Genomic DNA, 25,935 nt, shown 5'->3' on the forward strand with positions numbered 1-25,935 from the left:
GGCTTTCTTTCCTCAAATCAGACCCTGGCCTGTACTCGGTGGTCGTCACTTTCCTTTCCTCTCTTTTCTTCTCCCTGTCCTGTCCTGTCTTGTCCTTCTATTCCCTTCTCTTAGTTCACCTCTTTCATGTTTATGTGTAAATGTTCTTTCCTCTCTTTCCCCTCATACCATACTCTTTTGTTGAGTTTTTGGAGTCACTTCTTAGTTCCCACATATGGAGGCTCATTGCCAGTTGCCTCTTGGCACTAATGATATGGATGATTTCATTATTTCTGCCGTAGACTATCACATATGTATTTCATGAATGCAGCTGCTGGTCTCGCAGAAAGGGTCCCCGCAGATGGAGAGACAGACAGGTCTCTAATTCTTCGTCTGTGCGCGGAATGATAATGATTTTGACCTTGGCCTTGGGTTAGCCTTGTCTAGCTTAGCCACGGTTTCCACTGAGCTTCAGACAGCAGGCCCTTACCTCTGTACGCTTTTAACCCCCCTCCTGATGAACTGAAGGATTTGTCATCAACACGCAAACTCTGGATTTACACATGCAGACTCCCAAACCCCCCGCTGACACACAGCAGAATGCACAAATGTTCATACGCACAAATGGACAGTATGAACACTCAACTGAGCAGACTTTGAGCTTAATGCAGAGCACACATGGTTGTAAATTACTGTTTATTATGTAGTATGCAAATACAAATGTGCAAATAAAAGTACTTGTATATACAGGGGAGATGGAAATCCATTGTGTGGTTTTTAAGTAACACATTTCTTTAACAAAATGATCATTTCAGATCAAATATCAATATCAAAATATAGTAGCAATGTAAAAATAGTAGCAATATGATGATTGTAATAGTATTAAGAGAACACATTCCCCATAACATGATCAAATATTATCAATGCATTGAGTACCAGAAATATGAAATAAACCCCAGATTTAAAAAAGGATTATTTTACCATAGGACAGGGATCTGCAACCTCTTTGATATGAAGTGCTCTTTTTAATTTTAAGTTCATCAGTGTGCCATATCAACATTAAGTTTAATATTAAGTTTAATCATGACACCACATTACAATTGAAATCTCCTATGGATCTGTCATTTCACTCCATCCATATAGGCAACATGCATAGCAACATTTTTACAAACGTTTCTCTCCCATAATTATATATGAGAACACTGTACAAGAAGGCTGCCATCCTTATGAAAACATCCACATCTGAGTTGAAATCGTTAACCCTACCAGCCTCCACCAATTTTGTTCATCAGCGATAAACTTAACAAGCTACCACGTAGCGATGGTGGCACACGTGCCTAAGGTTGCCTACCCTTAGCGGAAATACAAAAACACAAAGTACAGTTTATGGGGTCACAATTTACAATATTTTAAGTCTCTGTAATATGATAGAAGTGATCTATTTGTGTTCAAGGATAATAGTAAACATTCTGAATATCAGTGTGAAAGTATGAGAGCTTGTATGGTCGTTGGTTCTGAGTGCTTTCCATGTTGTGACCTGAATACCTCACCGTTGAAGCCCGGCCAACAGCTCATTAACATTCCAATAGAGCTCTAATCACCACTGCAACGTGTGTGCGTGTGTGTGCATTTGTGTGTGTGTGTGTGTGTGTGTGTGTGTGTGTGTGTGAGAGAGAGAGAGAGACCACGCACGTGTTGTGAGGACGTGGTGAAAGTGTGTGATGAAGTGCCTGCCTCAGGTGGTCAGAGCCGAACAATGTGATTGGTTCCATCAACTCTATCGGCATTCCTCTGCATATTCAAACCATTGTGCAACTTTTGCACAGCTGAGACTCATTTTACTTCCAAGTTTTATTGATCTAGTCATGAAACACATGAGGATTGGTGAGAGATGAAAGGTGCACCGGTGAATGAACAATACAAATAGATTGTGGCAAAACAAAGCTTGCTTATATGGTCAGGTCGAAACATGTTGTTGAATCGTTTTGACATTTTCTGAGAGCTTTTTGAAATGAGTCACTCTACTAAGCCTTGTTACCGTTGAATTTTATAATAATAACCACTCCTTTGTCTCTTTCTCTCTCTCCAGAAAGGCTGTATAATTCCAATGGACGTGACTTGAGAAGGGCACTGTTCTCTCTAAAGCAAATTTTTCAGGTAACACACACATATTTCACATGCAATTACTGTCAGTTTGTTGTTGCAGAATACAGTTGGTTACTGTGGCCACCGTGCGTCTCCATGATGACAGGGATCTCCATCAACGTGGCGTTTCTCTCCCTGTGTGTGTGCGTGTACCTCTGTGGGTGTGTGTAGGTCTGTGTGTGTGCGTGTGTGAGTGTTTGCATTTGTTTTTGTGTGAATCTTTATTTTAAGATGAGAGGAGTCAGCCACCTAAAACACCAAGTGCTTTTTCTAGAGCACACACACACACACACACACACATACACACACACACACACACACACACACACACACACACACACACATACACACACACACACACACACACACACACACACACACACACACACACACACACACAGACGCACACAGACACAGTCGTGTCTCCATCACATTAGAGGACATTACATTGACTTCCATTCATTTCCTGGAGACTTAGCCTAACCCCACTGCTACTTCCCTAAACCTAGCTTTCACCCTAGAATATAATGACTTACGTTATGGGGACCTGCATTCTGTCCCCAAAAGGAACGCGAGTCCCCACAATTTGACTATGTAGACAGATGTCCCCACAACATGAGTAATACATGCCCACACACACACACACACACACACACACACACACACACAGACAATAATAACCAACCTGTTCTCACTCCCAAGGCGTCAAATAACGAAGCGTGTGTATGCGACGCACCCACCTGCGGCAAAGCAACTTACGTAATCCAAGCGGGGACCGCTGTAGTGTCCCGTGCAAAACAAAGTAAAGTTGACATTTTGTCCCGTCAGTCATTCGTCGTGTGAGTCATTAGTGTTGTTAGTCATGGGACTTCTGTGAGTTGCTAGCCAGGTGACTCGTTAGTAACAAGCAGGTTACGTGAGTCGTCGCGATGCTCTTTTCCTAAATGTAACGAAATCCTTATGTTGCCCAAACCTAACTTTCTGTCAAGACGGAAGTTTATTTTGAAAAGGCACTATGCATGTGACAAGTATAGTGACACACCGCCGCTGAACGCTAGAGTGGTACGTAAAGCGTCATGGTTTGCAGCTTAGGGCCACTAACTAAGCTGCGTTATTCATTACATTTGTGTGTGAAACAAAACAGCAATTTGAGATCTTTGAATTACTGCAGAAATTGAGTGCTATTGTAAGTATCATGAATACAATTTGCACACACTTAAATGGCACAAGAAAAATTGCAAGTGAGTAACGAATGAAAACGTCCTTTACATCTTCTCGTCAATCCACTGCTGCTGCATGAAGCTTTGTGCAACTTAGTCTCAACAAAAAACACAACCTCTGCCAATGACATGACTTTCTTCCTGGTTCTCATGTTTCACCTAAAGCCCTTGAATGAAATGATGCGTCACAAAGTTGATAGCAACCTGAGGGCAGCATTCTTTGAGTTTGGTCAGACAGTTTCCTCGAAGTGCTTTCATCATCCTTTTAATTTAGTTTTTGTTATGAGACATGATATCGCAAGAGCAACAAATTGTGAAACACGTGGCTGTTGGCATGTAGAGTGTGTCAGCTGGCCTGAACATGTGGGGGATTGAACGTTTATTTACCGTCAACATAAGTCCAAATCATGCACATTACTGACATCATGTGGTCACAAAAGAGAATGCAACTTGAATACATGAGATAAGGGATGATGTGTGGTTCTATATGTGCACAGTTAGTGTTTATTGTATTAACTTATTCTATGCCCTCTTCCTCTGTTTAACTTCAGGATGACAAAGATCTGGTCCATGAGTTTGTGATGGCTGAAGGTCTGACGTGTCTCATCAAGGTGGGAGCAGAAGCTGACCAGAACTACCAGAACTACATATTAAGAGGTATAGTTTCTCTCACTCTCTAATGATATATATATATATATATATATATATATATATATATATATATATATATATATATATATATCATATTCAAATACAGAATTAGATCTCATTTGCATACAGCAGAAACCTCTTTTTATTGTCTTCTCTGTTTGAAAGACTTTCAAAAATGTTGCTTTAGTAACTTTAGTGTAAAATGTAAATCAAAGTTTAGTATTATATAAGTGATTTAAGGCTTGTGATCAAAACCACGATACTTGGCTATATATCCAGAAGGGAGAAAAGCTGCAAAAGCAACTTTTATAAAGTTCAAAGCTCATTATGTGAGAGGAAAACCATATCTCAACAACTGTACATATAAAACTAACAACATGCCTCTTTCTGTAATAGAAAATACAGTGGAAAAACAGAAAAAAAACTGCATCCATATCATTTCTGTTTTCTGCTTTTTGTCTGTCATAAGGTATCAAAACGTGCCTTCTCAATCTGTGTTTTGAATCAGTTCTCAATTCTTCACTTCAGATCGTACCAAACCATTTGTATTATAAGGACTGTGGTGGGTTAATTTTTGTCAGTTGGCAGAGTTGCACAACTGCTGGTTAAACTTTCAGTTTCAATTCTGCAGGAGTTTCTGTAGAAATCCCCTAACACCCCAGCACTAATAAAAAACAGAAGGGAAGATAATTAACAACTTTTTATTTACATAGAGTAACAAACGAACAATTAACAAACGTGTTTTCAGGTGTAACAAGGAAACTGGATTGAGTAAGTTCAGTGAAAAAGATGTTATTGCAATGTTAAAATCATCAAATGTTTTGATACAATAAATCATCAGATATAGATTTTCTTAAAGTTTCTTAACCACAAGTCTGCAGATATTTTCTAATCAAAGCTGGTAGTTCTCAAAGAACCAAAAAAAACCTTCTTTCAAATGAGTATTTCTCTATCACAGTAGTCAAAAAAATCAAGTAAATGTAAGGAAACAAAACATCTTGAATTATTATTCATGAAGAGACTAACATTCTTTCAAGAACTTCAAACAGTGACAAGAGCACAGACCCAACACAAATAGAGCAATCTCCTCTGTGAAAAAATCAACATGATTGTATATTTAACAAAATTGTGTGTTCATGTAGGACCCGTATCATTCATAGTAACAAACTGATCGACAAAAAAAGTTTTCAGGCCTTTAAAATAATGTATGCCATAAAGCTATAATGTAGAAACAAACTCCTTATGCTCCTCTTTGTTCATTGGTTTATACAATGGATTACAAGATAATGCACATGCTATCATCATCACCTGCACCTTCATCACCTCTATCTTCATCATCTGTGTCATCATCACCTGCATCTTCATCACCTCTATCATCATCACCTGTGTCATCATCACCTGTATCTTCATCACCTCTATCTTCATCATCTGGGTCATCATCACCTGCATCTTCATCACCTCTATAATCATACCTGCTTTCAACATGACCACTTTCATCTTCACTGCTTTCATCATCGTCATTTAATTCCTTAATCAGAATGCCGTAAGGTCGAATGGAGCTCTCCACTATCTGTTTCTCCGCAGCAGCAGAAGCTCCTTTGGGAACAGGAATGAGCCAATAATCAGATCGTCGGCAAATCTCTCTCTTCTCAGGCTTGATTCGATTTTGCAGGATCACTTTGTAACTCTTCCCAGTCGTCTCGGATGTGAAAGTCTTGGCATAGTCTTCTCTCTCAGCAACATGTATGTCTGGTGTTGAGTAGATTCCTCTGCCATACAAGGCTCTGCCTCCAGCTGTGTAGTTGCTCCTGATGATGCCTTTGACTCCATCTAAGCTTGTTCCGTGGTAGGAAACAGGCCATTCTCCAGGCACAGAGTGACTCCTCCATCCTTTTGTGCCCAACCAGGCGTCTCCATCTGGATATCTACCTTTGACCTTTAAGGCCATGCGGTACCAACCTTTTGGCCGCTGGTAAAGCTCATCCCCTCTCGTACACTCAGCAGAGTCAGAGAGATCAGTGAAGTCACAGTCATACGCAGAGTCAAAAAAGTTTTCTGCGTTAATGAAAAAATCTTCAGCACAAGCCTGTTGTTTCCCGATGAGGTTGTGGAGATGAAAGTCGTCAACAGACAAAATGTTTGCTGTCGTCTGGCATCTTTTCCTGTCAAAGGGTGTTACATTTTGTCCAAAAAGCGAAGATATAACTTCAGCCTTCAAATTTGAGTCCATATACATGGTTGAGGAGGATGAAAACAAAGTTTCTCTCTTCTTCTCTTGTTCACGATGTGTGTGAGCTGAGCTCTCTCTCTTCACAGAAACTTGCTTTCAACAGAGCAACAGAGGTGGGTTTTAGTTTTGTCAGTTGGCAAAGTTGCACAACCGCTGGTTAAACTTTCAGTTTCAATTCTGCTGGAGTTTCTGCAGAAATCCCCTAACACCAATAAAACACTTTATAAAGTTCAAAGCTCATTGTGTGAGAGGAAAACCATATCTCAACAACTGTACATATAAAACTAACAACATGCCTCTTTCTGTAATAGAAAATACAGTGGAAAAACAGAAAAAAAACTGCATCCATATCATTTCTATTTTCTGTTTTTTGTCTGTCATAAGGTATCAAAACGTGCCTTCTCAATCTGTGTTTTGAATCAGTTCTCAATTCTTCACTTCAGATCGTACCAAACCATTTGTATTATAAGGACTGTGGTGGGTTAATTTTTGTCAGTTGGCAGAGTTGCACAACTGCTGGTTAAACTTTCAGTTTCAATTCTGCAGGAGTTTCTGTAGAAATCCTCTAACACCCCAGCAGCAACAGAAAACTGAAGGGAAGATAATTAACAACTTTGTATTTACATAGAGTAACAAACGAACAATTAACAAACGTGTTTTCAGGTGTAACAAGGAAACTGGATTGAGTAAGTTCAGTGAAAAAGATGTTATTGCAATGTTAAAATCATCAGATGTTTTGATACAATAAATCATCAGAGTCTACAGATATTCTCTATTCAAAGCTTTTTTCTCTATCACAGTAGTCAAATTCAAGTAAAAGTAAGGAAACATGAAGAGACTAACACTCTTTCAAGAACAACACAAATAGAGCAATCTCCTCTGTGAAAAACCTCCCAAAATGATTGTATATTTATAAAACGAGAGCAGTGAACAGTGACGGGGGACGGGGGGGAGTGTCTGAGCCAACAGTGACAGCTTCAAAGATGACAGGCTTGTGGTCCGACAACGTTGCTTCACAAATTTTGCTGATGCTTACAGAAATACCAAAAGATAAAACAAGGTCCAATGTATGACCGTGTTCTTGAGTGGGACCAGAGACTAGCTGCTCAAGATTAAAAGAGTCAATCAGGTTTAAAAAGTCATTCACCATTGGCTTAAAGGAGCAGCACACATGAAAATGAAAATTAACAAAAATTTAAATACTATCATATTTTGGGAAGATTTCAGCTAATAATTCAGAAAACTCCTGGATAAAAACACTATTGGGTTTAGGAGGCCGATAGACAAGTGCACATAAAGTTCTGGTGGACTGTGGAAACTCAAAGAGTTAAAGCTCAAAGCTGGAGAATGGATCCATTTTAACCTGGCAGCAACAGAGACTGCTCTTAAAGACTTTGGTAAGCCCACCACCTCTACCAGTCAGTCTGGGAGAGTTAGTGTATCCACAGTCAGTAGGGACAAGCTCTGAGAAGGCACTGTGTTCGTCTTTAAGCCAGGATTCTGTCAGATACAACATCCGACTCGTGGGAGTTAATAAAGTCCTTTTAAAATGAATGTCTTGTTGGTCAGTGATCTGACATTAGCTAAGGCCATTCTAATCTTCAAGCAGTTTCCAGCCGATTTGGAGGCACGGCTGAATGAACGGAGGTTTGAAAAGTTCACTCCACCGTGGTGACGAAGGGACCGGGGTGGCAGCCTCACTGATGTAACCGTCTGTATGGGAAACTCAGCTGCTGCAGATGGCGGATTGCTGAGCTCATAGGGGGAGCTGCTGGGGTCATGCGGCTGATGAATGAACGTAGAGGAAGAGTGACAGAGGACGGGGGATCCAGGATCGCGTGTGTCAGGTGTAAACAGTCAGTCATGCGGATAGGAGTGAACAGTGTACTGAATATTGGCTTTTAGTACTTTAGCGCCAGCTTTGTTTGGGTGTAAACCGTCTCTTGCGTAGAGGCTGGGACGATTCCAAAACAAGTTAAAGCTATCAATAAAACCAATATTGTGAGCCCTGCAAGCGGACTGGAGCCAGATGTTGAGTGAGCGGATCCTGCTAAAACGAACAGACCCGCGGCTAAGAGTCGGAATGGGGCCAGATAAAAACACTTCCTTTCCTGATTTTTTAAGGAACTCTAGAAGATCGTTAAAGTCTTTTTTCGTCAGTTCAGAGTGTTGTCTGGCTGTGTCATTAGTTCCAACGTGCACAATGAGTCTGTTTACTGAAGAGGGGAGCGTTGGCAGAAGTGATTGGAGATTCGCCAGAATGTCGGGAACAGTCGAACCGGGAAAGCAGCAAGTGTCCGCATTAAAAAAGCGAATGCCTCTAACCACGGAGTCCCCAGCAATGAGGGTTGCAGGAGGGAAGAGCGGGCAAATGGATGGTAACTGAGGGCCGAGGTGAAGGGGCAACCTATGCTGTATTGGTGGCGGTGCTTCAGTCAGGGCGGCAGTTGGCTTGGACCGGGAAGTGGGGCTTGACCCACAGGGGTCATTTAATTCCTTAATCAGAATGCCGTAAGGTCGAATGGAGCTCTCCACTATCTGTTTCTCCACAGCAGCAGAAGCTCCTTTGGGAACAGGAATGAGCCAATAATCAGATCGTCGGCAAATCTCTCTCTTCTCAGGATTGATTCGATTTTGCAGGATCACTTTGTAACTCTTCCCAGTCGTCTCGGATGTGAAAGTCTTGGCATAGTCTTCTCTCTCAGCAACATGTATGTCTGGTGTTGAGTAGATTCCTCTGCCATACAAGGCTCTGCCTCCAGCTGTGTAGTTGCTCCTGATGATGCCTTTGACTCCATCTAAGCTTGTTCCGTGGTAGGAAACAGGCCATTCTCCAGGCACAGAGTGACTCCTCCATGCTTTTGTGCCCAACCAGGCGTCTCCATCTGGATATCTACCTTTGACCTTTAAGGCCATGCGGTACCAACCTTTTGGGCGCTCGTAAAGCTCATCCCCTCTCGTACACTCAGCCGAGTCAGAGAGATCAGTGAAGTCACAGTCATACGCAGAGTCAAAAAACTTTTCTGCGTTAATGAAAAAATCTTCAGCACAAGCCTGTTGTTTCCCGATGAGGTTGTGGAGATGAAAGTCGTCAACAGACAAAATGTTTGCTGTCGTCTGGCATCTTTTCCTGTCAAAGGGTGTTACATTTTGTCCAAAAAGCGAAGATATAACTTCAGCCTTCAAATTTGAGTCCATATACATGATTGAGGAGGATGAAAACAAAGTTTCTCTCTTCTTCTCTTGTTCACGATGTGTGTGAGCTGAGCTCTCTCTCTTCACAGAAACTTGCTTTCAACAGAGCAACAGAGGTGGGTTTTAGTTTTGTCAGTTGGCAAAGTTGCACAACCGCTGGTTAAACTTTCAGTTTCAATTCTGCTGGAGTTTCTGTAGAAATCCCCTAACACCCCAGCAGCAACAGAAAACTGAAGGGAAGATAATTAACAACTTTTTATTTACATAGAGTAACAAACGAACAATTAACAAACGTGTTTTCAGGTGTAACAAGGAAACTGGATTGAGTAAGTTCAGTGAAAAAGATGTTATTGCAATGTTAAAATCATCAGATGTTTTGATACAATAAATCATCAGATATAGATTTTCTTAAAGTTTCTTAACCACAAGTCTGCAGATATTTTCTAATCAAAGCTGGTAGTTCTCAAAGAACCAAAAAAACCTTCTTTCAAATGAGTATTTCTCTATCACAGTAGTCAAAAAATTCAAGTAAATGTAAGGAAACAAAACATCTTGAATTATTATTCATGAAGAGACTAACATTCTTTCAAGAACTTCAAACAGTGACAAGAGCACAGACCCAACACAAATAGAGCAATCTCCTCTGTGAAAAAATCAACATGATTGTATATTTAACAAAATTGTGTGTTCATGTAGGACCCGTATCATTCATAGTAACAAACTGATCGACAAAAAAAGTTTTCAGGCCTTTATGTATGCAATAATGTCTGTAATAAAGCTATAATGTAGAAACAAACTCCTAATGTTATGTGCTCGTGTTTTTGATCTTCCATCCCAACTATTTTGGACATAGCTTTGTTAATTGTTTTTTACAATGGATTAAAAGATAATGCATATTTTACATCGTTAAGACAGTATGGTAGCAGACAAGGGAGGACATAATCCTGGAATAAAGCTCTTAAAAGGCCCCTTGAGCAACAGACAATGAGACACTTGCCCTGGCTCTACCTAAACAGCTTCATAATCGCTTGTATCATCGTCACCTGTATCTTCACCACCTCTATCATCATCACCTGTATCTTCATCACCTCTATCATCATCACCACCTGCATCTTCATCACCTCTATCATCATCACCTGCATCTTCATCACCTCTATCATCATCACCTGTATCATCATCACCTGTATCTTCATCACCTCTATCATCATCACCTGTATCTTCATCACCTCTATCATCATCACCTGTATCTTCATCACCTCTATCATCATCACCTGTATCTTCATCACCTCTATCATCATCACCTGTATCTTCATCACCTCTATCATCATCACCTGTATCTTCATCACCTCTATCATCATCACCTGTATCATCATCACCTCTATCATCATCACCTGTATCTTCATCACCTCTATCATCATCACCTGTATCTTCATCACCTCTATCATCATCACCTGTATCTTCATCACCTCTATCATCATCACCTGCATCTTCATCACCTCTATCATCATCACCTGCATCTTCATCACCTCTATCATCATCACCTGTATCTTCATCACCTCTATCATCATCACCTGTATCATCATCATCTGTATCTTCATCACCTGTATCTTCATCACCTCTATCATCATCACCTGTATCTTCATCACCTCTATCATCATCACCTGTATCTTCATCACCTCTATCATCATCACCTGTGTCATCATCACCTGTAACTTCATCACCTCTATCTTCATCATCTGTGTCATCATCACCTGCATCTTCATCACCTCTATAATCATACCTGCTTTCAACATGACCACTTTCATCTTCACTGCTTTCATCATCGGCATTTAATTCCTTAATCAGAATGCCGTAAGGTCGAATGGAGCTCTCCACTATCTGTTTCTCCGCAGCAGCAGAAGCTCCTTTGGGAACAGGAATGAGCCAATAATCAGATCGTCGGCAAATCTCTCTCTTCTCAGGCTTGATTCGATTTTGCAGGATCACTTTGTAACTCTTCCCAGTCGTCTCGGATGTGAAAGTCTTGGCATAGTCTTCTCTCTCAGCAACATGTATGTCTGGTGTTGAGTAGATTCCTCTGCCATACAAGGCTCTGCCTCCAGCTGTGTAGTTGCTCCTGATGATGCCTTTGACTCCATCTAAGCTTGTTCCGTGGTAGGAAACAGGCCATTCTCCAGGCACAGAGTGACTCCTCCATCCTTTTGTGCCCAACCAGGCGTCTCCATCTGGATATCTACCTTTGACCTTTAAGGCCATGCGGTACCAACCTTTTGGCCGCTGGTAAAGCTCATCCCCTCTCGTACACTCAGCAGAGTCAGAGAGATCAGTGAAGTCACAGTCATACGCAGAGTCAAAAAAGTTTTCTGCGTTAATGAAAAAATCTTCAGCACAAGCCTGTTGTTTCCCGATGAGGTTGTGGAGATGAAAGTCGTCAACAGACAAAATGTTTGCTGTCGTCTGGCATCTTTTCCTGTCAAAGGGTGTTACATTTTGTCCAAAAAGCGAAGATATAACTTCAGCCTTCAAATTTGAGTCCATATACATGGTTGAGGAGGATGAAAACAAAGTTTCTCTCTTCTTCTCTTGTTCACGATGTGTGTGAGCTGAGCTCTCTCTCGTCACAGAAACTTGCTTTCAACAGAGCAACAGAGGTGGGTTTTAGTTTTGTCAGTTGGCAAAGTTGCACAACCGCTGGTTAAACGTTCAGTTTCAATTCTGCTGGAGTTTCTGCAGAAATCCCCTAACACCAATAAAACACTTTATAAAGTTCAAAGCTCATTGTGTGAGAGGAAAACCATATCTCAACAACTGTACATATAAAACTAACAACATGCCTCTTTCTGTAATAGAAAATACAGTGGAAAAACAGAAAAAAAACTGCATCCATATCATTTCTATTTTCTGTTTTTTGTCTGTCATAAGGTATCAAAACGTGCCTTCTCAATCTGTGTTTTGAATCAGTTCTCAATTCTTCACTTCAGATCGTACCAAACCATTTGTATTATAAGGACTGTGGTGGGTTAATTTTTGTCAATTGGCAGAGTTGCACAACTGCTGGTTAAACTTTCAGTTTCAATTCTGCAGGAGTTTCTGTAGAAATCCTCTAACACCCCAGCAGCAACAGAAAACTGAAGGGAAGATAATTAACAACTTTTTATTTACATAGAGTAACAAACGAACAATTAACAAACGTGTTTTGTTCTTGTTCACGATGTGTGTGAGCTGAGCTCTCTCTCTTCACAGAAACTTGCTTTCAACAGAGCAACAGAGGACAGCTACGACAGAAACCTGTTTTACATTCCCCTCTTTGAAAGTATTTAAAAAATGTTGTTCTACTGACTTTGAAGTGGATCATGTAAATGAACAGTATACGAGTGCTACATCTCAAAGGTTGGCTTAACATCATAGCAGGAATCTTGGCTGTATGTCAAGGCATAAAGCTGTAACTTCTACTTTCATAGATACTGGGCTCCAAGCTCATTCAGTGAGAGAGAAACCACACCTCAACTACTGTACATCAGTGGCGGCTGGTGGAAAAATGTCGAGGTAGGGCTGTGCCACATCCAATCAATTTCAGCAAACATCCCAGTATGATTTAATGCAAAAAAAAATTAAGGTGTCAAACACGCATTACTACTTTGCAATTAAATATTTAAAACATTTTCCAACACGAAAAGAAGCAGTAAATAACATTTTCACAAACACGTCAGGACATCTGATTTTTGTCACCCTCACAGGCAATTCAGTACAATATAACAATATATATATCATATAATAATATTCACTATAATATAAAACACACACACACACACACACACACACACACACACACACACATATATATAATTATTTATTTGTATATATATAATTATTTATTTATAACTATATATCCATTTCTCAGACAGGTGCTTCATGTCCCTCACTCCCTAACTGTCCATGCTGGATCTGTCCCGTTCTTTTAAAAAGCTAAATACGTTATTAGCATGACTGCATCCAGCTAGCCAAATATTTCTGGTGTACAGCTACTAGAGCAGCTTCGCATGTACTGCTCCCCTTTCCCGCTAGTCTGCTGTCTGATTGTGAGGTCAGGTTGATCTGATATCAGCTCTTTCACTGCAGTTTCTCCGCCAAAGTTCTCCTCTCAGACGGGTCTTGGAGGTGATGTGCTCGCGCTGGCGCTCGCGCTCGCCTGTAGAGACTACTCCTGACGAGAACGCGCAATTTGGGGCGATACAACTTCTGCTCCAAGCGTAATCTATTTGAGGACGCTGATTGGCTAAATGTATGTCACACATTCATATCTTTAATCAGCAGTTGGCTAAACTGCTTCATAGACCCGCCTCCTGTGGGCGATTTCTCCAGCGCCCCAGAGCTGCTGATACATGCAGACAGGCGCAGAGGAAGTGCAGGAAAAGCATATATTTTGCGCAGATATCATATTTTACACATATTACTGGGTGCATTCCATATTTCAAATACACAAATATTGACAATTTGTATAATTTATTATTAGTATTATTTTTATTTTTTTTATTTTTTGTGGCTCAAGGGGGGCGCCGCCCTAGCGCCCTCTATTTACCAGCCGCCACTGCTGTACATATACAACTAACAATGCAAATACAGTGGGAAACAACACCACTCAGGCTAGAAAAGAAAACTGCATCCAAATTATTTCTATTTCCTGCTTTTTGTCTGTCATAAGGTATCAAGATTTGCCCTCTCAATCTTTGTTTTGAATCATTATTCTTTACAGAGAGTTCTCCATTCTTTACTTCAGATCGTATCAAGCTATTTGTATTATAAGGACTGTGGTGTTTTTTTGTTTGTTTTTTGTCAGGTGACAGAGTTGCACAACCGATGGCTAAACTTTCAGTTTCAAGAGTCTCTGTAGGAAATCCTAGCACCAATAAAACACTAAAGGGAAGATAATTAACAACTCTTTATTTATATAGAGTAACACATGAACAATTAAGTAAAATGTTTTTCAGGTATAACAAGGAAACTGAATTGAATAAAGTTCAGTGAAAAATAAGTTTTTGTAGTGTTAAAATCATCAGATGCGTTGATAAAATAAATCATCATTGATTTTCTTTAAGTTTCTTAACCACAAGATTCTGCTGATATTTTCTAATCATAGCTGGTAGTTCTCAAAGCACTTATCAGTGTTTCTCTATAACAGTAAGAAAAGTGTTTAAGTAAAAGTTAGGAAACAAAACATCTTCTGTTGTTATTCATGAAATTAATTCCCATCAACAACTCAGTCTTTTTCATCCGTGTGGTTGTGGTTTATTGATTTTCCCATCAGCCCTGCCCACATCACTGCAGTAGTCTCTCAGGTGATATAACAACAAACTCGTAATGTGTTTGTGTTGTTGATCTTCCATCCCAACAATTTTGGACACAATAATTTTGTTAATTGGTTTATACAATGGATATAAATGAAAAGATTAAAGACAATTAGACTCTTGCTCTGGCTCTACCTAAACAGTGATTGAACTGTGGAATACAATGAATGAAGAATACTACCGAGTAAACCAGCGTCATCATCATTGCTTTCATTGCCATTTAATTCCTTAATCAGAATGCCGTAAGGTCGAATGGAGCTCTCCACTATCTGTTTCTCCACAGCAGCAGAAGCTCCTTTGGGAACAGGAATGAGCCAATAATCAGATCGTTGACAAATCTCTCTCTTCTCAGGATTGATTCGATTTTGCAGGATCACTTTGTAACTCTTCCCAGTCGTCTCGGATGTGAAAGTCTTGGCATAGTCTTCTCTCTCAGCAACATGTATGTCTGGTGTTGAGTAGATTCCTCTGCCATACAAGGCTCTGCCTCCAGCTGTGTAGTTGCTCCTGATGATGCCTTTGACTCCATCTAAGCTTGTTCCGTGGTAGGAAACAGGCCATTCTCCAGGCACAGAGTGACTCCTCCATCCTTTTGTGCCCAACCAGGCGTCTCCATCTGGATATCTACCTTTGACCTTTAAGGCCATGCGGTACCAACCTTTTGGCCGCTGGTAAAGCTCCTCCCCTCTCGTACACTCAGCCGAGTCAGAGAGATCAGTGAAGTCGTAGTCATACGCAGAGTCAAAAAAGTTTTTCCCGTCGATGAAAAATTGCTTCCCATGTTGTCTCCCGATGAGGTTGTGGAGATGAAAGTCATCAACACTCAAAGTATTGTCTTTTGTCTTGCACAAGTTCTTGTCATAGGGTTTAACGATTTGTCCAAGAATTGAAGACAAAACTTCAGCTTTCAAATTTGAGTCCATATACATGGTTGAGGAGGATGAAAACAAACTTGTTTCTTCTGTCTCTTGTTCTCGATGTGTGTGAGCTGACCTCTTTCTTCACAGAAACTTTTTTTATTATCTAGAAAGTAGCATTATATAACAGAATTGTTTTCACTTTCATTTTGACTCGGTGTGAGTGCATGTAAGAGGTTGGCTTACCATCAACAGCAGGAAAGGTCATAAATCAAGGAGAGAGTGGAACTGCAAAGTCTGCTTACATAGATCGTAAACTCAAAGTTCATTCAGTCAGGGGGAAACCATATTTCAACTCCTGTATATAAAATAATAACAATGAAAATCAAGTGGAAAACAATACCACTGAGACTTGAAAAAAGAGTTGCGTCCATTTCTATTTTCTGCTTGATTTGAATGTTTTTGTCTGTCAAAACATCTCAAGATTTGTCTTTCTAATAAATTAATAAATAAAGTAGCGTAAGTAAAGTTTTATCCATCCACCACAAAACAATTTATTTATACTTTGGTTAAGTGTCCAGTTCTCTTCTGTCCACCTCAACTTTCTAACCAAGCTCCAGGTTTCTGAGTAGGCCGGCATCTCATCAGACTTCCTTCTCAGTTAGTTGTTTTGTGTGGATTTTCCAGAAGTGTTAGCAACAAATTCTCAAGTAATTTAAGGTACATATATTACATTTCTACTTTATTATCCATTAATGTGTAAGCAGGTTGAGCTTGAACTACTTTATATAAAATAAAGTATACCACTTAGGCTTCCAAATCATTTCTATTTTCTGCTCTTTGTGTTTTAAAGATCATAAAGATCCAAGGGAGGAAACTTTTAGTCCCTGTTATATATAGCTACTGTAGATGGACCTGTGTGCTGCACACAGTTGCAATTTGGTGTGCTCGGTTGGTTTGTTTACAGCAAGTGTTGAATCATCTTTCTATATTTGTCCTTTCCCGCTAACTTTTTGTTTCCTTCTCCTCCCTCTTTCTCAGCTCTGGGGCAGATCATGCTGTATGTAGATGGGATGAACGGTGTCATTGGGCATGCTGAGACAATCCAGTGGCTGTACACTCTTGTTGGCTCCAAGGTATAGCCGAACATCCATACAAAAAACAACAACAACCTAAATATAGACACACACACACGTACACACACACTCAAGCAGGCTGTCGATGTATTCTGTGTCCTGGCTTGTTTGTGGTGTCTTTTGTTGGCCTTGTGGTATTTTCATAACTGTGTGAAGGTGCTCTTTGCACTTAAAGTATCAGTTTTGATTACAGTGGCTAAAGCACAACATTGCATTGTTTCTTTTTTTTTTTAATTAATTTATAAAAATGTCATTCATTTGAATAATTTTCAATATGGACATATAGTAGCACATTTACAACAAAAGGACTCCCTATCTTTATCTAATATTAAACTTGTAAAACTTGGAGTGACATCGTTAAGCCATCTTATCATGAGTGAGACAACATTATTTAGAGCTATACATACACACTAAACATAAATAAGGTCTATATGAATTTCCTTGTTGCCCAAACGGCTAAATCTATATCATGCTTCTTGTCTAGAAGCCCCAAATAAACAAGGATTTAAAGATATATCATGATGCGAATAAATGTGTTTCCAACATGATGGCCATCATAATATATCCACTGTTTGTGTTGTTTCTGTGTCTGTGTGAGTTTCTAACTTTGTATTCTCCCTCTTTAGTTCCGTCTGGTGGTGAAAACAACTCTGAAGCTATTGTTGGTGTTTGTTGAGTACTCCGAGTCCAACGCCCCGCTGCTGATAGAAGCCATCACCTCTGTGGACACCAAGAGAGGTATTAAATCAGTCAACACGCCGCCAGCTGCAGAGGAGCTTGTTCTCATTCATTGTTCTGTGTCATTTAACTATTTAGTTTTTGGCCCAGGTTGACATGTAAGGTGTGGTTGCATCGAGAGTGACTTTTACTTGTAATGGACTGATTTCCAGGATGCAAGCCGTGGTCCAATACTATGGAGATTCTGCATGAGAAGGACGGAGTGGACACAGAGCTGCTGGTCTACGCCATGACCCTCATTAATAAGGTGCTCATATCTGTAGTGTTTCTATACTGAATGTTTCTATACTTTTTTATTTTTTTAATATTATGTACTGGATAGAGGAAAATATAACTGTGATATGGACACTGGTACTACAGACCAGACCGCCATCCAAAAGGCCGCACCGTATTTTTGGGGAAAGCTGTGACATTAGAAGAGAAATGGGAAAATTCCGGAAATCTGGTGTGTGGCAAGTTGTGAAACAAATCAAACCAGACATTTCAGGCAAGATACTTGAAGATTCACTTTCAGTGTGGTGAATGACTAAATGATGCTGGTGACAGTTATCACTGAAGGATAAATAGCTGCAGTACAATCATACAGTACAGCAGCATCAGACTGTAGAGCAGGGGTCTTCAACGTTTTTCAGGCCAAGGACCCCCAAACTAATAGAGAGATGGAGCAGGGACCCCCTACTATATATTGTTTAAAATTGCGTTTTATATTAAATTGAGCCTAGAGCCTTGTGTAAACATACCTTGTTATTGTGCATTCAATACTAAGCTAATCAAATAATACACAGGTTCATATATTCATGTTTTTATTTTAAACATGTGCAAGGTATAGTGAGTAGGGTGGCCGTGCCACTGCCATTTAGAAACATACCTTGCATGATAACCATGCATACAAGCTATTTAAATTGATGTTTTTATTTTAAACATAAATGTGGAAATGAAAATGAGTGATGGAGTATTAGTACCACTGCCATGCATAAACATACCTGTTATCTTGCATACAATACTGAACTATTAAAATAATGGACAGATTCATGTTTGGGAAAAAAAAAAAAGAAAAAAATTGTCTAATCATCCAAAAATTTCGCGGACCCCATGTTGAAGACCTCTGCTGTAGATCAAATAGCTGGCTATAAACAAGTTGGTAATTAACAGATGACATTTAGCCTAACAATACCTGGTAATTCTTTCAAATATGTATAGACATACAACTGGTCAAAATTATGATTCAAACACACGTCAAATTACATTGACATCTGGGATCTTTGGTTTCCTCTCTAAAAAAGTGGCGCATTTTGCGCCTTGAGGTTTTGCAAAACTACCCATACTGGTCTGGTCTATAAAACATCCCTTTTATTTCCTTAATGTTATTTATTTCATTTTTTTAATTAATTGTGTTATTAAAGATATCCCAGCGTTTCCCCCAACATTTCTTCAATTGTGCTGTTTCAGGGATTGCCTGCCCCAACTATAATGAAATTACTGTAAATGCAACATTGCAATATTTGGGAATTTAGCCGCTTTGTCAGGTATCACAAAACGACAGACAAGAACCCAATAGCACGACACAGAAAACAGTTCAGGTGTAGAAACCGGGTTTAATAACCAGCAGATGTCAAACCAGGTAGTAATCCGCGTGGCAAACAAATCCAGTGGGAGCAGGCAAAAGGGAAGGTCCAAAGTCCAAAAAGGCAGGTCAATACACGAATAATCAGGATCAGAATCGGAATGACAGGTTGCTGGATAGCAAGGGAAACACACTAGACAATCTGGCAGAGAACTGAGTGAAATGGGCCGGTACATATACACTGAGGGGCTGATTGCTGATGAGGAGCAGGTGAGTATGGAGGTGGGGCAGGCCAGGTGAAATGAAATCAGCAATTAGTGCAGAGCGGGGGGGAGTGGCAGATTCTGAAATGACATGAGAGTTAGTGTGGCAAAACAGGAGACAGACAAATGATAAACTAAAGCCTGGCTGAAGTTGTGACACGCTTAAATGTTTAAAAGCATTTCAAACCTCAGTTACGCCTTGATGACTTATCCGTCTCCTTTTCTCTCGGCAGACACTTGCAGCACTGCCTGATCAGGACTCATTTTACGACATGGTTGATGGTCTGGAGGAACAAGGCATGGACACAGTGTCCCAAAGACATCTGGGGCGGAAAGGCACAGATCTGGACTTGGTTGAGCAGCTCAACATCTATGAGGTTTGTGACACAGGAAGTCATAAGATCAGAAAGAAGATATTGTCAGCGGGTATTTGGGTTTTGTTTAAGATTTCAGCTAGTAAGTGCTGCTTACATCCAATGAATAGGACTCCATACAGTATTTGTGGTACATTTGCTTAATACGTCAGTTCTCCGTCACAACTCCCACCCAATCAACTTTTCCTCCAGATGACCCTACTGCATGAAGATGGCGACGATGACAGCCAGCCTCCACCAACGGGACGCCGGGACCGCCGACGAGTCAGCCTTGGGGGCGGTGACAAAAAGTGTGGCCTAGAGAGAAGGCGGAGCCGCAGGGCCTCTCTCGGGCGATCCGGTCAGGCCTCCCCCTGCAGCCCTGCGTCCCCACAGAGAGCCGGCTTCCAGCCTTTCAATGGACAGAGAGCTGAGGACACGAGCGAGAGGTGAGAGACTGGGAAAAGATGAAAGAGTGTCAGAATTAACAAGTTATAGGGACATTATAAAAAGCGTCATAAAGGTGTTGGTTTTCAGCAGGTGTAAAGAATGATTGGTGCCACATTTTTTGTTATCCCTTTTGAGACGTACGTGTTAAGTGAGCCCAACGGGGAAGTACTGACTGTCTTGTACCAACATTTTCTGCTCCAGAGCACTGTCAGGTTTCCTTCCATCCATGTAAGTTCAAAGGTCTCTTAGAAAGAAGTTCAGCTTCTGACCTCTGTGGCCTTCTTCTTTATGGTTTCCTACCCCTGCTCCTCACCTACATGCTGTAACATAATCGTGTGTCTCGTGTCACAATTGAGCACTCTGAGTGGGCTTTTTATTCTGCATGGAAATACTGGTGCAGACTTAAAGTGCTCCACTTAAAGTGAGAAAAAGGTTCTCGGCAGCTGCACAAGCCTTGAGCGTTTGTGATTCTAATACAAGCGTACACTTTATTAAACCATCACAGGCTTATTTCAGTGCTGTGTATGTATGCACAAAAAGGGGAATTTAGAGCCGGCTGTAGCTGCTAACCTCAGGTAAATCTTTCCTCTTCATGTCCTCATCACTTTGTCTCTTTATCCTGTCAGTTTGTAACATGACTGAAGCAGATTATGTCCCACGCACTCGTTAGCATTAAAATGCCGGTTGTGTGTAGGAGTGTGCATTCTAGCACACATTTTTATCTTGAAACGGAAGTAAAATTCGACATAGTTGTGTGTGAATCCACTTGCATATGGTTGATTGAATGAAGTAATGGGTGGAAGTCAGAAAAACAAACAAAACTTTTATTGGCCGTCCCATTCGTCGCACACACATGGCTCTGGTCTTGTGGAACAACACCTGGCAACACACTCCGACTCTCTGCAACAAGGTTCGTCTGGTTTCACTAGGCAATGCTGTCGGGTGACACTGATCTTCAGCCATGGCTTATTCTCCTCTCAGCATTCCTTTCCCTTTCCATGTCAACGTGTACTTGTGCATGTAAAACTACCTTCCTGGAGACATGGAGTGTGTAATGTGAAACATTCACCCTCCCTTTCCCCTGTTTCATTTCTGTGTTTTCGCTTGTCTTAAACCTTTTCTTTTTCTATCACTTTATTCCTTCTCCATGTCCTTGTCTGTTGTCTTTGAGGTCATAAATGTTTTTGTGGATGGATTGTGCAGTAGTTAATATTATTTCCACACATCAATCTAATCTAACCCTCCGTCCTTCCCTTCATCCTTTTGTTCCCTTCCATCTGTTCATTTCTTCAAAAGTGTGGTGATTCCCATTTGCATGCTCGTCTTATGTATCCCATCATCTCTCTCCCTCAATCCTCCCCTCCCACCCAACCATCCATTCATCCTTCCCCACCCTGCCTCTACAGAGAGGAAGAATGTGAGGATGGGATAGAGGAGGAGGAGGAGGAGGAGGAGGAGGAAGAGGAGACTCCAGTGACTGAGTCTGATTCAGATGAGCAGGAGGGGGCTGATACAGTGTCTAAACTGACCACCCTCAGGTATTTTAGGGCATGGTGGTAACATGTAAATGAAGTAATGACCTGTGGTCTTATAGTACATAGGCAGTCTGTATATGAAGTCACAAAGCTATTTAGTTGTCTCTTTTGTCACTGTTTTCGGTTGGTTTGATCTCCTTGTGGCTTATGTACTTGGTTTCGGCTCCAGTGGGTTACACACAGTACTACTTCTCATTCATTTGCCCAGTTTCGTCCATTTATTCCTCTCAATCCATTCCTTTGTTCCTAGCCCGGCCAGGCACCTTCCAACCATAGTTCACCGAACAAGCGTCCAGTCCATCACCATCACTTCCAGAAAGGAGAATATAAAAGAGGAGGAGCAGAGGAATCGGACAGAACCGCCTCCAGCACCCACCCTCCATTCCCCATCTACTCCCCCAGTGTTCTCCCCTCTCAGCCCCCCAGCACAACCCTCTTTTCTGGCCAGCCTGCTGGCCAGAAAGAGGTCCATCGTCACTGTCCCGGCTACCAAGGAGGTCAGCCCGCCATCACGCGGCAGCTCCCGTCCCACCCCCGAACGCCTGCCTTACATGCCCCACTCACCCTTCCATCTTTTCTCCTACGACCTCGATGAGGAGCCGTCGCCCCCGGCTCCGCCCAAACCCAGCGAGGAGTCACCCAAAACGACGTCTCCCAGGTTAGACGGTCAGGAGGACTCAGTCTCCCATGAGTTCAAGAAGCACAGACCGCTTTCCTTGCAGGTCTTTGGTGTTCCACTTGTACTTTTTCAATTTCCACTTCTCTTTCTGGCTTTCACCCTTGCACCAGTTTGGATCTCTTTGCACCACGTTTGTTTTTAATCACCTCCGCTTTTCACCAGTTCTTCTCACTTCTTTGACTACACTGCTTCACACCTTCAGCCTGTCAACTCTCTTATTATCACCTATTGTTCCTTCACGTCTCATTTTCTTAGCTCTGTCAATGCGTGGATAGTTTGCACCTGTTTGCAATCACTGCTTTGTTTCCCAGTGTCACAGCTCTTCCCTTCTTTTCAAGTACAGTACCTACTGTATATATCTATGTAGTATATCCTCTCTTCTTAGTATGATTATTTAGTGGAACTCTATTTCCATTCACTGTATTACTACGTAAGATTTCTTTCTTGCTATATTAGGACTGTATTTACATATGAAGTTATGATAATCCTATATTAAGATGCTGACTCACAGTCCAATAATTGTGCATATTTACACCATTTCACCTCTGGACAGTTTTAATTGTTTGCCTGGCTAAATAACTTGTTAACATAAATATGCTTTGTCAGAGGGTATTTTCCGATTCACAGCGGACTGATAGTGAGGTGAAACTCCTTGCCTGGAATCTTCCAGAAACATAAGGGAATAAACAACACAGCCGTTATGAATCAATGCCACTCTAGTGTTGCACCAACAGCCTTCCTGTTATGTAACAAGGTGTCACATTTGTTTCTCGCCACCAGCCTTGGTCAATGTGGTGTCGTGTAACTGGGTGACTGAAGATGTCACCCACTGTCACCCATTTTCTCACCCCTTCTCTCACCCAGGAATGGAAGTCTCACGTCCTACTCCTCCCTCAGCTCCCCAAGTACGCCCACCAGCTCCAGGTGAAAGGAGAGCACCGACATGTGCCTGCACACATAAATGAAAACATCCTTAAAATACACACCTGTGCAACCGTGTTCACAGAAATGGTGAAATATTGTGAGAGTAATGTAATATAAGAGGTAATGCACAGATCATTTCACTAATTTAGTCAACATCAAGTGTTTTAATAAGAATGGGCAATGTTCATACAGTGCAATTTATTAGAAATATGCTTAAGCCATATTTCAGTTAATTCATTCATTAATTTAAAAATGGGCAGATTGCCACAGTTGGTCACCCCAGACCTCAATCTTTTGTACAAGGCTCATGGACAAAATGTTTATTATTGCAGTGAAGTGGAGTGCTTAAAAAACCCAAATGGTTCTTGAGAATCACAGCATTGCTGTGCAGTTGTGTAATCAAAACTTTTTATTCTTCTCTCGCTCTTTCCTTCAGGCCTGCTTTGGGAGGTCTTCTCTCCTCCTCTTACCGACAACACCAGGAATCTCTGGCGGCCGAGCGAGAGCGCCGCCGTGTGGAGAGAGAGGAGAGACTGCAGCGGATAGAGAGAGAGGAGAGGAACAAGCACAGGTGAGGCATCGCTGGCTTGGTTTTTGAAAGATCCCTACACAGATAAGAGAATGAAAGATTGCGTAAAATTTAAGTTAATTTAAAGGATTTATCCAACAATTTTGTGCTGTACTTCTTTAAATATGGAGAGCTCACAAGTGACATATTAACCCAAAAGAGTATTCCATGACGACCCCCCCCCCTTAAATAAGGTTTCTTTCAGTTGCGAGATGGTTCTTGGCTCTTGTTGTCACCGTGAGGTGGCAGGGCAACCAGCGAAGACTCCAGGAAATGACTCTGCTAAGAAATTTCTAAACTTTGGTATTTGTACAAATTAAACAAATAAGACATGTTAAATTAGTGATCTTTTGAGCTACTGGTTGGCAAATATACTATTACCTTTGGACATTGCCAGGCTAGCTGTTCCCCCTGTTTTATGGCTTTATGCAAAAAACAGGCTGTTGGCTCTAGCAAATATAAGAGTGGTATCAATCTTTTCATCTATTTCTCATACAATAATACATATCAAGAAAAGAATAATATAGGCATGACTGCATTAAAGTATACAAAGTTGATTACACCGTAATGAATGTGCAAAATAAGTGCCAAAGATAAATGAAAATATCTGGATTTGATACATTTTTCAAAAGACCATACAAAACATGAGAATAAATATGGAATTATGGGTTACACCAATACCTTGACTGCTTGTGCGCATGATGTGCACACTGGCAGGTCTACAGAGCACCACAATGGTGGAAGGTATGATTATTATGTTTTAAAATGTACTGTTTGTGTGTGTCTCACAGCCGCGGCTATGTGGATAAAATGGAAGAGGCCAGGCTTGCGCGGGAGGAGAGGTAAGTGTGTGCACTAAATCAAAACCACACACACTCACAGAACAGCTGAACCCACGGGGAATATGTGTCAGCCGGTGGTTTGGGAAGCTTGGTAATAGTGTAATTGTTTTCAGGTTAAAAAGATTGGCGGTGTACTGAACCGATTTTCTTTGCTCCGTCTGCCTGTTTTCTGTTTTTAAAGAGCTGTATTTTAACTGCCGCGCTCTGCCAAGGGCCTGATTGTTTTGGCTGCACGCTGTGAGAAAATCAAATTCCAGGATTCGTCGAGCTTTCGCACCGAATGCACGTGCACGTATGCAGACACGCGTTTTACTCAAGCACATGAACGTTTAAAGACACACAAATAATTTTCATGAGGCTAATAAATATATCTTTGTGTGCAAATGGGAATCACAGGAAACAAGGGATTCACTCAGGAGGGTGAGGTCACGATCAGATTCAGGACTGAACGTACTCAATCCAGCCAATGTGATTCAGTATCTCCCCAACCTCTTTAACCTGAAAACAATTACACCTTATTATGTACTGTGCTGTTGCTTTTCCTGTATAGGCTTAAATCTCTTTCAACCTCAATTTAAAGCACCGTTGATATAATAACACACATTGTGAGAGTGGAAAGAAGTAAAGGGTGGCGGGCAAAAGAGCAGTTTGATTCAACAACAGACGGAGGAAACAAGCACAAGACAGAGGTGGACAGAAAGCCAGAGAGGGAGATGAGCTGCTGAGTGAGCACGTGGGAGATGTATCCCCCGGAGAGGTTAATGTATCATGGTGTTATATATAGTTTTTTCCCCCCGGCTCACTTCACTGAGGGACTAATCGGTCTGACAAGATACAGCTCTGTAACACCTGGACAAAAAGGTCTGTGAAATATGATGGCCTTCATGACAGACAACTCAGTCCAAAGATGATTGTCAATGGCGTGCATACTAGACTTGGACTGCAACTGGATTCCTGAAGCATGTCGCAAATATTGCTACTGAACACAAGTTGTATTTCTCCCTGGAACTTTGGTTCATGATCAAATAAAATAAACATAATTCATGACAGTCCATGTTATATCATCGTCAGTCACGGTATCACTCATGACTGGGTGTCACCAGGTTTTTAGGTCAATATTTGACAATACATAAACATATTGATTGTGCACAGCTCAGCAGACACATACAAACGGCTTATTAAAGAGTATATTGATGGTTTTTGGTCCAAGTACACAACACACAGTTTTCTCACTCGCTCTACTTAACTCTTAATAACATGC

General features: G+C 41.0%; 5 protein-coding genes across 5 annotated transcripts in view; 1 reads left to right on the top strand and 4 right to left on the bottom strand.

Annotated features, from left to right (window-relative positions):
- LOC137872627 (FH1/FH2 domain-containing protein 3-like) overlaps positions 1 to 25,935 on the top strand; it is a 63,375-nt gene that overhangs the window by 26,214 nt on the left and 11,226 nt on the right. Inside the window, 13 exon segments of the mRNA XM_068710941.1 lie at positions 2,069 to 2,136; positions 3,896 to 4,001; positions 16,664 to 16,758; positions 17,385 to 17,496; positions 17,649 to 17,743; positions 19,557 to 19,700; positions 19,890 to 20,125; positions 20,328 to 20,354; positions 21,533 to 21,664; positions 21,912 to 22,319; positions 23,205 to 23,264; positions 23,701 to 23,835; positions 24,624 to 24,674. Coding sequence (XP_068567042.1) covers positions 2,069 to 2,136; positions 3,896 to 4,001; positions 16,664 to 16,758; positions 17,385 to 17,496; positions 17,649 to 17,743; positions 19,557 to 19,700; positions 19,890 to 20,125; positions 20,328 to 20,354; positions 21,533 to 21,664; positions 21,912 to 22,319; positions 23,205 to 23,264; positions 23,701 to 23,835; positions 24,624 to 24,674 — 1,669 coding nt within the window.
- Positions 4,683 to 6,892, bottom strand: LOC137872625 (uncharacterized). Its single transcript, XM_068710939.1, has one exon. It carries the CDS (start codon positions 6,229 to 6,231, stop codon positions 5,272 to 5,274), a length of 960 nt encoding a protein of 319 aa, XP_068567040.1. The 5' UTR covers positions 6,232 to 6,892; the 3' UTR covers positions 4,683 to 5,271.
- On the bottom strand, positions 7,987 to 9,429 carry LOC137872951 (uncharacterized). The gene has a single exon (XM_068711491.1). The coding sequence runs from the start codon at positions 9,427 to 9,429 to the stop codon at positions 8,083 to 8,085; it is 1,347 nt and encodes a 448-aa protein (XP_068567592.1). The 3' UTR covers positions 7,987 to 8,082.
- Positions 9,663 to 11,238, bottom strand: LOC137872626 (uncharacterized). The gene is made up of 2 exons (XM_068710940.1): positions 11,022 to 11,238; positions 9,663 to 10,991 (listed from the first exon to the last, which is right to left on the bottom strand). Exons 1-2 carry the CDS (start codon positions 11,223 to 11,225, stop codon positions 10,425 to 10,427), a joined length of 771 nt encoding a protein of 256 aa, XP_068567041.1. The 5' UTR covers positions 11,226 to 11,238; the 3' UTR covers positions 9,663 to 10,424.
- On the bottom strand, positions 14,345 to 15,759 carry LOC137872363 (uncharacterized). Its single transcript, XM_068710564.1, has one exon. The coding sequence runs from the start codon at positions 15,692 to 15,694 to the stop codon at positions 14,897 to 14,899; it is 798 nt and encodes a 265-aa protein (XP_068566665.1). The 5' UTR covers positions 15,695 to 15,759; the 3' UTR covers positions 14,345 to 14,896.

Source organism: Cebidichthys violaceus, unplaced genomic scaffold, assembly GCF_023349555.1.
Source record: "Cebidichthys violaceus isolate CVI_PGR_0920_01 unplaced genomic scaffold, fCebVio1.0.p SCAF_16, whole genome shotgun sequence".
In the NCBI taxonomy this organism is placed as follows: domain Eukaryota; kingdom Metazoa; phylum Chordata; class Actinopteri; order Perciformes; family Stichaeidae; genus Cebidichthys; species Cebidichthys violaceus.

What these genes read in the sequence shown, in the direction of transcription:
- LOC137872625 (XM_068710939.1), bottom strand. Translation starts at nt 6,231, where the DNA reads ATGTATATGGACTCAAATTTGAAGGCTGAAGTTATATCTTCGCTTTTT.
- LOC137872951 (XM_068711491.1), bottom strand. Translation starts at nt 9,429, where the DNA reads ATGTATATGGACTCAAATTTGAAGGCTGAAGTTATATCTTCGCTTTTT.
- LOC137872626 (XM_068710940.1), bottom strand. Translation starts at nt 11,225, where the DNA reads ATGAAAGTGGTCATGTTGAAAGCAGGTATGATTATAGAGGTGATGAAG. An exon ending in TAGAGGTGATGAAGATACAG is followed by an intron (nt 10,992 to 11,021) that starts GTGATGAAGATA and finishes ATGATGATACAG; the next exon opens with GTGATGATGATAGAGGTGAT.
- LOC137872363 (XM_068710564.1), bottom strand. Translation starts at nt 15,694, where the DNA reads ATGTATATGGACTCAAATTTGAAAGCTGAAGTTTTGTCTTCAATTCTT.